We start from the raw sequence: 12,462 nt of genomic DNA, 5'->3' as shown, positions 1-12,462 counted from the left end.
TGTCCATCATAAAAATGCATCTATCCATCATAAAAGTGCATCTGTCCATCATAAAAGTGCATCCATCCATCATAAAAGTGCATCCATCCATCATAAAAGTGCATCTATCCATCATAAATGTGCCTCTGTCCATCATAAAAGTGCATCTGTCCATCATAAAAGTGCATCTATCCATCATAAAAGTGCATCTATCCATCATAAAAGTGCATCCATCCATCATAAAAGTGCATCCGTCCATCATAAAAGTGCATCTGTCCATCATAAAAGTGCATCCATCCATCATAAAAGTGCATCTGTCCATCATAAAAGTGCATCCATCCATCATAAAAGTGCATCTGTCCATCATAAAAGTGCATCCATCCATCATAAAAGTGCATCTGTCCATCATAAAAGTGCATCCATCCATCATAAAAGTGCATCTGTCCATCATAAAAGTGCATCAGTCCATCATAAAAGATGGACTTTTATGCACTCATTCACTGCCATTATAAAGCGTGGAAGAGTCAGGTCATTTTTAATTTAACTCTGATTGTGTTCGTCTGAAAGAAGAATGTCACACACACCTCGGATGAGTCGAGGGAGAGTAAATCATGGGGTCATTTTCATTTGTGGGTGAACTATCCCTTTAACCTTTTTATATAATTTGAATCATACCAAAACTTCTTTTTGTGAAATGTTTTGCTTGTAAAGTGTATTTATGCTATATTTCCTAAATCAAATCCCATTTTATTAGATATTTTGTTATGCAACACAAAGAAATTCATATTTTGAAGGGAGGCTTAAGTGTCCACATATTTTAGGACACACTGAAATGTTGAAGCGTGTTTTTGTTGTATTGTACAATGTTAGCATGTCTGAACACAGCGTGGGCTACGGTTCAAGGCCAGACAAGTTTAGTTTTAGTTTACATGTGACTTCCAGAAAATAGTGTCATCTTGTGCTGAACATCTTAGTTTGTTTTGGCTGACCCAGTGTTTTAGTTGAATCTGTAACGTGTGAATAGAGCGAAGTGAACACACATGACAGTTTGTTATTTCTTTTAAGGAATTGAACAATAGCACATTTGGGGATAAAACGGATGACAAAACTGAAGGACTCGGTGCCCCGGTGGAGGCCAGTTTTGTGTTTGGACAGAATATGAAGGACAGAGCAAAGGTTTGTCTGATGTTTGTCTCATTCCTACATTGAATATTAACAGTTCAGCGATTTTCCAACATTAAACAGCATCCGTCCATCATACAAGTGCATCCGTCCATCATAAAAGTGCATCCGTCCATCATAAAAGTGCATCCGTCCATCATACAAGTGCATCCGTCCATCATAAAAGTGCATCCGTCCATCATACAAGTGCATCCGTCCATCATACAAGTGCATCCGTCCATCATACAAGTGCATCCGTCCATCATAAAAGTGCATCCGTCCATCATACAAGTGCATCCGTCCATCATACAAGTGCATCCGTTCATCATAAAAGTGCATCTGTCCATCATAAAAGTGCATCCGTCCATCATAAAAGTGCATCCGTCCATCATACAAGTGCATCCGTCCATCATAAAAGTGCATCCGTCCATCATACAAGTGCATCCGTTCATCATACAAGTGCATCCGTTCATCATACAAGTGCATCCGTCCATCATAAAAGTGCATCCGTCCATCATACAAGTGCATCCGTCCATCATAAAAGTGCATCCGTCCATCATACAAGTGCATCCGTCCATCATAAAAGTGCATCCGTCCATCATAAAAGTGCATCCGTCCATCATACAAGTGCATCCGTTCATCATACAAGTGCATCCGTTCATCATAAAAGTGCATCTATCCATCATAAAAGTGCATCTGTCCATCATAAAAGTGCATCCGTCCATCATACAAGTGCATCCGTCCATCATAAAAGTGCATCTATCCATCATAAAAGTGCATCTGTCCATCATAAAAGTGCATCCGTCCATCATAAAAGTGCATCCGTCCATCATACAAGTGCATCCGTTCATCATAAAAGTGCATCCGTCCATCATAAAAGTGCATCCGTCCATCATAAAAGTGCATCCGTCCATCATAAAAGTGCATCCGTCCATCATAAAAGTGCATCCGTCCATCATAAAAGTGCATCCGTCCATCATAAAAGTGCATCCGTCCATCATACAAGTGCATCCGTTCATCATACAAGTGCATCCGTCCATCATAAAAGTGCATCCGTCCATCATAAAAGTGCATCCGTCCATCATACCAGTGCATCCGTTCATCATAAAAGTGCATCCGTCCATCATAAAAGTGCATCCGTCCATCATAAAAGTGCATCCGTCCATCATAAAAGTGCATCCGTTCATCATACAAGTGCATCCGTCCATCATAAAAGTGCATCCGTCCATCATAAAAGTGCATCCGTTCATCATACAAGTGCATCCGTTCATCATACAAGTGCATCCGTTCATCATAAAAGTGCATCCGTCCATCATACAAGTGCATCCGTCCATCATACAAGTGCATCCGTCCATCATAAAAGTGCATCCGTCCATCATACAAGTGCATCCGTCCATCATAAAAGTGCATCCGTCCATCATAAAAGTGCATCCGTCCATCATACAAGTGCATCCGTTCATCATACAAGTGCATCCGTTCATCATACAAGTGCATCCGTCCATCATACAAGTGCATCCGTCCATCATAAAAGTGCATCCGTCCATCATACAAGTGCATCCGTCCATCATAAAAGTGCATCCGTCCATCATAAAAGTGCATCCGTCCATCATAAAAGTGCATCCGTCCATCATAAAAGTGCATCCGTTCATCATACAAGTGCATCCGTCCATCATAAAAGTGCATCCGTCCATCATAAAAGTGCATCCGTTCATCATACAAGTGCATCCGTTCATCATACAAGTGCATCCGTTCATCATAAAAGTGCATCCGTCCATCATACAAGTGCATCCGTCCATCATACAAGTGCATCCGTCCATCATAAAAGTGCATCCGTCCATCATACAAGTGCATCCGTCCATCATACAAGTGCATCCGTCCATCATACAAGTGCATCCGTCCATCATACAAATGCATCCGTTCATCATACAAGTGCATCCGTCCATCATACAAGTGCATCCGTCCATCATAAAAGTGCATCCGTTCATCATACAAGTGCATCCGTCCATCATACAAGTGCATCCGTCCATCATACAAGTGCATCCGTCCATCATACAAGTGCATCCGTCCATCATACAAGTGCATCCGTTCATCATACAAGTGCATCCGTCCATCATAAAAGTGCATCCGTTCATCATACAAGTGCATCCGTTCATCATAAAAGTGCATCCGTCCATCATACAAGTGCATCCGTTCATCATAAAAGTGCATCCGTCCATCATACAAGTGCATCCGTTCATCATACAAGTGCATCCGTCCATCATACAAGTGCATCCGTTCATCATACAAGTGCATCCGTCCATCATAAAAGTGCATCCGTTCATCATACAAGTGCATCCGTTCATCATAAAAGTGCATCCGTCCATCATACAAGTGCATCCGTCCATCATACAAGTGCATCCGTCCATCATAAAAGTGCATCCGTTCATCATACAAGTGCATCCGTTCATCATAAAAGTGCATCCGTCCATCATACAAGTGCATCCGTCCATCATAAAAGTGCATCCGTCCATCATACAAGTGCATCCGTTCATCATACAAGTGCATCCGTTCATCATACAAGTGCATCCGTCCATCATAAAAGTGCATCCGTCCATCATACAAGTGCATCCGTCCATCATAAAAGTGCATCCGTCCATCATACAAGTGCATCCGTCCATCATAAAAGTGCATCCGTCCATCATAAAAGTGCATCCGTCCATCATACAAGTGCATCCGTTCATCATACAAGTGCATCCGTTCATCATAAAAGTGCATCTATCCATCATAAAAGTGCATCTGTCCATCATAAAAGTGCATCCGTCCATCATACAAGTGCATCCGTCCATCATAAAAGTGCATCTATCCATCATAAAAGTGCATCTGTCCATCATAAAAGTGCATCCGTCCATCATAAAAGTGCATCCGTCCATCATACAAGTGCATCCGTTCATCATAAAAGTGCATCCGTCCATCATAAAAGTGCATCCGTCCATCATAAAAGTGCATCCGTCCATCATAAAAGTGCATCCGTCCATCATACAAGTGCATCCGTTCATCATAAAAGTGCATCCGTCCATCATACAAGTGCATCCGTCCATCATACAAGTGCATCCGTCCATCATACAAGTGCATCCGTCCATCATAAAAGTGCATCCGTCCATCATAAAAGTGCATCCGTCCATCATAAAAGTGCATCCGTCCATCATACAAGTGCATCCGTCCATCATACAAGTGCATCCGTCCATCATACAAGTGCATCCGTCCATCATAAAAGTGCATCCGTCCATCATAAAAGTGCATCCGTCCATCATAAAAGTGCATCCGTCCATCATAAAAGTGCATCCGTCCATCATACAAGTGCATCCGTTCATCATACAAGTGCATCCGTCCATCATAAAAGTGCATCCGTCCATCATAAAAGTGCATCCGTCCATCATACAAGTGCATCCGTTCATCATAAAAGTGCATCCGTCCATCATACAAGTGCATCCGTCCATCATACAAGTGCATCCGTTCATCATACAAGTGCATCCGTCCATCATACAAGTGCATCCGTCCATCATACAAGTGCATCCGTCCATCATAAAAGTGCATCCGTTCATCATACAAGTGCATCCGTTCATCATAAAAGTGCATCCGTCCATCATACAAGTGCATCCGTTCATCATACAAGTGCATCCGTTCATCATACAAGTGCATCCGTCCATCATAAAAGTGCATCTATCCATCATAAAAGTGCATCTGTCCATCATAAAAGTGCATCCGTCCATCATAAAAGTGCATCCGTCCATCATACAAGTGCATCCGTTCATCATACAAGTGCATCCGTTCATCATACAAGTGCATCCGTCCATCATAAAAGTGCATCTATCCATCATAAAAGTGCATCTGTCCATCATAAAAGTGCATCTGCCCATCATACAAGTGCATCCGTTCATCATACAAGTGCATCCGTCCATCATACAAGTGCACCTGTCCATCATACAAGTGCATCTGTCCATCATACAAGTGCATCTGTCCATCATAAAAGTGCATCTGTCCATCATAAAAGTGCATCTATCCATCATACAAGTGCATCCGTTCATCATACAAGTGCATCCGTCCATCATACAAGTGCACCTGTCCATCATACAAGTGCATCTGTCCATCATACAAGTGCATCCGTCCATCATAAAAGTGCATCCGTCCATCATACAAGTGCATCCGTCCATCATACAAGTGCATCCGTCCATCATACAAGTGCATCCGTCCATCATACAAATGCATCCGTTCATCATACAAGTGCATCCGTCCATCATACAAGTGCATCCGTCCATCATAAAAGTGCATCCGTTCATCATACAAGTGCATCCGTCCATCATACAAGTGCATCCGTCCATCATACAAGTGCATCCGTCCATCATACAAGTGCATCCGTCCATCATACAAGTGCATCCGTTCATCATACAAGTGCATCCGTCCATCATAAAAGTGCATCCGTTCATCATACAAGTGCATCCGTTCATCATAAAAGTGCATCCGTCCATCATACAAGTGCATCCGTTCATCATAAAAGTGCATCCGTCCATCATACAAGTGCATCCGTTCATCATACAAGTGCATCCGTCCATCATACAAGTGCATCCGTTCATCATACAAGTGCATCCGTCCATCATAAAAGTGCATCCGTTCATCATACAAGTGCATCCGTTCATCATAAAAGTGCATCCGTCCATCATACAAGTGCATCCGTCCATCATACAAGTGCATCCGTCCATCATAAAAGTGCATCCGTTCATCATACAAGTGCATCCGTTCATCATAAAAGTGCATCCGTCCATCATACAAGTGCATCCGTCCATCATAAAAGTGCATCCGTCCATCATAAAAGTGCATCCGTCCATCATACAAGTGCATCCGTCCATCATAAAAGTGCATCCGTCCATCATACAAGTGCATCCGTCCATCATAAAAGTGCATCCGTCCATCATAAAAGTGCATCCGTCCATCATACAAGTGCATCCGTTCATCATACAAGTGCATCCGTTCATCATAAAAGTGCATCTATCCATCATAAAAGTGCATCTGTCCATCATAAAAGTGCATCCGTCCATCATACAAGTGCATCCGTCCATCATAAAAGTGCATCTATCCATCATAAAAGTGCATCTGTCCATCATAAAAGTGCATCCGTCCATCATAAAAGTGCATCCGTCCATCATACAAGTGCATCCGTTCATCATAAAAGTGCATCCGTCCATCATAAAAGTGCATCCGTCCATCATAAAAGTGCATCCGTCCATCATAAAAGTGCATCCGTCCATCATACAAGTGCATCCGTTCATCATAAAAGTGCATCCGTTCATCATAAAAGTGCATCCGTCCATCATACAAGTGCATCCGTCCATCATACAAGTGCATCCGTCCATCATAAAAGTGCATCCGTCCATCATACAAGTGCATCCGTCCATCATAAAAGTGCATCTGTCCATCATAAAAGTGCATCCGTCCATCATAAAAGTGCATCCGTCCATCATACAAGTGCATCCGTTCATCATAAAAGTGCATCCGTCCATCATAAAAGTGCATCCGTCCATCATAAAAGTGCATCCGTCCATCATAAAAGTGCATCCGTCCATCATACAAGTGCATCCGTCCATCATAAAAGTGCATCTGTCCATCATAAAAGTGCATCCGTCCATCATACAAGTGCATCCGTTCATCATAAAAGTGCATCCGTCCATCATAAAAGTGCATCCGTCCATCATAAAAGTGCATCCGTCCATCATAAAAGTGCATCCGTCCATCATACAAGTGCATCTATCCATCATAAAAGTGCATCTGTCCATCATAAAAGTGCATCCGTCCATCATAAAAGTGCATCCGTCCATCATACAAGTGCATCCGTTCATCATAAAAGTGCATCCGTCCATCATAAAAGTGCATCCGTCCATCATAAAAGTGCATCCGTCCATCATAAAAGTGCATCCGTCCATCATACAAGTGCATCCGTCCATCATAAAAGTGCATCCGTCCATCATACAAGTGCATCCGTCCATCATAAAAGTGCATCCGTTCATCATACAAGTGCATCCGTTCATCATACAAGTGCATCCGTCCATCATACAAGTGCATCCGTCCATCATAAAAGTGCATCCGTCCATCATAAAAGTGCATCCGTCCATCATACAAGTGCATCCGTCCATCATAAAAGTGCATCCGTCCATCATACAAGTGCATCCGTCCATCATAAAAGTGCATCCGTCCATCAAAGTGCATCCGTCCATCAAAGTGCATCCGTCCATCATAAAAGTGCATCCGTCCATCATACAAGTGCATCCGTTCATCATACAAGTGCATCCGTTCATCATAAAAGAGCATCCGTCCATCATACAAGTGCATCCGTTCATCATAAAAGAGCATCTGTCCATCATAAAAGTGCATCCGTCCATCATAAAAGTGCATCTGTCCATCATAAAAATGCATCCGTCCATCATAAAAGTGCATCCGTCCATCATACAAGTGCATCCGTCCATCATACAAGTGCATCCGTCCATCATAAAAATGCATCCGTCCATCATACAAGTGCATCCGTCCATCATAAAAGTGCATCCGTCCATCATACAAGTGCATCCGTCCATCATAAAAATGCATCCGTCCATCATACAAGTGCATCCGTCCATCATACAAGTGCATCCGTCCATCATACAAGTGCATCTGTCCATCATAAAAGTGCATCCGTCCATCATAAAAGTGCATCCGTCCATCATACAAGTGCATCCGTCCATCATACAAGTGCATCCGTCCATCATAAAAATGCATCCGTCCATCATACAAGTGCATCCGTCCATCATAAAAGTGCATCCGTCCATCATACAAGTGCATCCGTCCATCATAAAAATGCATCCGTCCATCATACAAGTGCATCCGTCCATCATACAAGTGCATCCGTCCATCATACAAGTGCATCTGTCCATCATAAAAGAGCATCCGTCCATCATACAAGTGCATCCGTTCATCATAAAAGAGCATCTGTCCATCATAAAAGTGCATCCGTCCATCATAAAAGTGCATCTGTCCATCATAAAAATGCATCCGTCTATCATAAAAGTGCATCCGTCCATCATACAAGTGCATCCGTCCATCATACAAGTGCATCCGTCCATCATAAAAATGCATCCGTCCATCATACAAGTGCATCCGTCCATCATAAAAGTGCATCCGTCCATCATACAAGTGCATCCGTCCATCATAAAAATGCATCCGTCCATCATACAAGTGCATCCGTCCATCATACAAGTGCATCCGTCCATCATACAAGTGCATCTGTCCATCATAAAAGTGCATCCGTCCATCATACAAGTGCATCCGTCCATCATAAAAGTGCATCCGTCCATCATAAAAGTGCATCTATCCATCATAAAAGTGCATCCGTTCATCATACAAGTGCATCCGTCCATCATAAAAGTGCATCTATCCATCATAAAAGTGCATCCGTTCATCATACAAGTGCATCCGTCCATCATAAAAGTGCATCTGTCCATCATACAAGTGCATCCGTCCATCATACAAGTGCATCCGTCCATCATACAAGTGCATCCGTCCATCATACAAGTGCATCCGTTCATCATAAAAGTGCATCCGTCCATCATAAAAGTGCATCCGTCCATCATACAAGTGCATCCGTCCATCATAAAAATGCATCCGTCCATCATACAAGTGCATCCGTCCATCATACAAGTGCATCCGTCCATCATACAAGTGCATCTGTCCATCATAAAAGTGCATCCGTCCATCATACAAGTGCATCCGTCCATCATAAAAGTGCATCCGTCCATCATAAAAGTGCATCTATCCATCATAAAAGTGCATCCGTTCATCATACAAGTGCATCCGTCCATCATAAAAGTGCATCTATCCATCATAAAAGTGCATCCGTTCATCATACAAGTGCATCCGTCCATCATAAAAGTGCATCTGTCCATCATACAAGTGCATCCGTCCATCATACAAGTGCATCCGTCCATCATACAAGTGCATCCGTCCATCATACAAGTGCATCCGTTCATCATAAAAGTGCATCCGTCCATCATACAAGTGCATCCGTCCATCATAAAAGTGCATCCGTCCATCATACAAGTGCATCCGTCCATCATAAAAGTGCATCCGTCCATCATACAAGTGCATCCGTTCATCATAAAAGTGCATCCGTCCATCATACAAGTGCATCCGTCCATCATACAAGTGCATCCGTTCATCATACAAGTGCATCCGTTCATCATAAAAGTGCATCCGTCCATCATACAAGTGCATCCGTCCATCATACAAGTGCATCCGTTCATCATACAAGTGCATCCGTTCATCATACAAGTGCATCCGTCCATCATAAAAGTGCATCCGTCCATCATAAAAGTGCATCCGTCCATCATAAAAGTGCATCCGTCCATCATAAAAGTGCATCCGTCCATCATAAAAGTGCATCCGTCCATCATAAAAGTGCATCCGTCCATCATACAAGTGCATCCGTTCATCATAAAAGTGCATCCGTCCATCATACAAGTGCATCCGTCCATCATAAAAGTGCATCCGTCCATCATACAAGTGCATCCGTCCATCATAAAAGTGCATCCGTCCATCATACAAGTGCATCCGTTCATCATACAAGTGCATCCGTCCATCATACAAGTGCATCCGTCCATCATAAAAGTGCATCCGTCCATCATAAAAGTGCATCCGTCCATCATACAAGTGCATCCGTCCATCATAAAAGTGCATCCGTCCATCATACAAGTGCATCCGTTCATCATACAAGTGCATCCGTTCATCATACAAGTGCATCCGTCCATCATACAAGTGCATCCGTCCATCATAAAAGTGCATCCGTCCATCATAAAAGTGCATCCGTCCATCATACAAGTGCATCCGTCCATCATAAAAGTGCATCCGTCCATCATACAAGTGCATCCGTCCATCATAAAAGTGCATCCGTCCATCAAAGTGCATCCGTCCATCATAAAAGTGCATCCGTCCATCATACAAGTGCATCCGTCCATCATACAAGTGCATCTGTCCATCATAAAAGAGCATCCGTCCATCATACAAGTGCATCCGTTCATCATAAAAGAGCATCCATCCATCATACAAGTGCATCCGTCCATCATACAAGTGCATCTGTCCATCATACAAGTGCATCCGTCCATCATAAAAGTGCATCCGTCCATCATAAAAGAGCATCCGTCCATCATACAAGTGCATCCGTTCATCATACAAGTGCATCCGTTCATCATACAAGTGCATCCGTCCATCATACAAGTGCATCCGTCCATCATAAAAGTGCATCCGTCCATCATAAAAGTGCATCCGTCCATCATACAAGTGCATCCGTCCATCATAAAAGTGCATCCGTCCATCATACAAGTGCATCCGTTCATCATACAAGTGCATCCGTTCATCATACAAGTGCATCCGTCCATCATACAAGTGCATCCGTCCATCATAAAAGTGCATCCGTCCATCATAAAAGTGCATCCGTCCATCATACAAGTGCATCCGTCCATCATAAAAGTGCATCCGTCCATCATACAAGTGCATCCGTCCATCATAAAAGTGCATCCGTCCATCAAAGTGCATCCGTCCATCATAAAAGTGCATCCGTCCATCATACAAGTGCATCCGTCCATCATACAAGTGCATCTGTCCATCATAAAAGAGCATCCGTCCATCATACAAGTGCATCCGTTCATCATAAAAGAGCATCCATCCATCATACAAGTGCATCCGTCCATCATACAAGTGCATCTGTCCATCATACAAGTGCATCCGTCCATCATAAAAGTGCATCCGTCCATCATACAAGTGCATCTGTCCATCATAAAAGAGCATCCGTCCATCATACAAGTGCATCCGTTCATCATAAAAGAGCATCCATCCATCATACAAGTGCATCCATCCATCATACAAGTGCATCCGTCCATCATACAAGTGCATCCGTCCATCATACAAGTGCATCTGTCCATCATAAAAGAGCATCCGTCCATCATACAAGTGCATCCGTTCATCATAAAAGAGCATCCATCCATCATACAAGTGCATCCGTCCATCATACAAGAGCATCCGTCCATCATACAAGTGCATCCGTTCATCATAAAAGAGCATCCATCCATCATACAAGTGCATCCGTTCATCATACAAGTGCATCTGTCCATCATAAAAGTGCATCCGTCCATCATACAAGTGCATCTGTCCATCATAAAAGAGCATCCGTCCATCATACAAGTGCATCCGTCCATCATACAAGTGCATCCGTCCATCATACAAGTGCATCCGTCCATCATAAAAATGCATCCGTCCATCATACAAGTGCATCCGTCCATCATAAAAGTGCATCCGTCCATCATACAAGTGCATCCGTCCATCATAAAAATGCATCCGTCCATCATACAAGTGCATCCGTCCATCATAAAAGTGCATCCGTCCATCATAAAAGTGCATCCGTCCATCATACAAGTGCATCCGTCCATCATACAAGTGCATCTGTCCATCATAAAAGTGCATCCGTCCATCATACAAGTGCATCCGTCCATCATAAAAGTGCATCCGTCCATCATAAAAGTGCATCCGTCCATCATAAAAGTGCATCCGTCCATCATAAAAGTGCATCCGTCCATCATACAAGTGCATCCGTCCATCATACAAGTGCATCTATCCATCATAAAAATGCATCCGTCCATCATACAAGTGCATCCGTCCATCATAAAAGTGCATCCGTCCATCATAAAAGTGCATCCGTCCATCATAAAAGTGCATCTGTCCATCATAAAAGTGCATCCGTCCATCATACAAGTGCATCCGTCCATCATACAAGTGCATCCGTCCATCATAAAAATGCATCCGTCCATCATACAAGTGCATCCGTCCATCATAAAAGTGCATCCGTCCATCATAAAAGTGCATCCGTCCATCATAAAAGTGCATCCGTCCATCATAAAAGTGCATCCGTCCATCATAAAAGTGCATCCGTCCATCATAAAAGTGCATCCGTCCATCATAAAAGTGCATCCGTCCATCATAAATGTCTGATGTTTGTCTCATTCCTACATTGAATATTAACAGTACAGCGATTTTGCTGTCAATATGTCAAATGTTTGATGTTTATTTTTATTAAAAGTGAAGTGGTATTTTCTGCAGGTGGGCCGCAGCTGGGACTCTTCTGATGCTCGTCTTCTGGCAGAACAATCTGAACAATCTGAGGAGACGAATTACTTCTTGCAGTGCAACACTTCCAGGTATCGCAGCTCAGGTGTTCATGTTAATGCTCTTTCACAGATCTCCTCAGGCAGAAACATGGAACCGTCTTGGCATCAA

The 12,462-nt window shown here is 42.9% G+C and overlaps 1 protein-coding gene across 1 annotated transcript in view; it reads left to right on the top strand.

Moving 5' to 3' along the window:
- ranbp3a (RAN binding protein 3a) overlaps positions 1 to 12,462 on the top strand; it is a gene marked incomplete at its 3' end in the record, with an annotated part of 40,651 nt that overhangs the window by 14,843 nt on the left and 13,346 nt on the right. Inside the window, exons 10-11 of the mRNA XM_079845381.1 lie at positions 1,045 to 1,155; positions 12,286 to 12,383. Coding sequence (XP_079701507.1) covers positions 1,045 to 1,155; positions 12,286 to 12,383 — 209 coding nt within the window. The remainder of the gene's footprint in view (positions 1 to 1,044; positions 1,156 to 12,285; positions 12,384 to 12,462) is intronic.

Source organism: Gobio gobio (genome assembly GCF_949357685.1).
Source record: "Gobio gobio genome assembly, chromosome: 19".
Taxonomy (NCBI): domain Eukaryota; kingdom Metazoa; phylum Chordata; class Actinopteri; order Cypriniformes; family Gobionidae; genus Gobio; species Gobio gobio.
The sequence above is the reverse complement of the archived record's forward strand: the minus strand, read 5'-3'. Positions and strand labels throughout refer to the sequence as shown.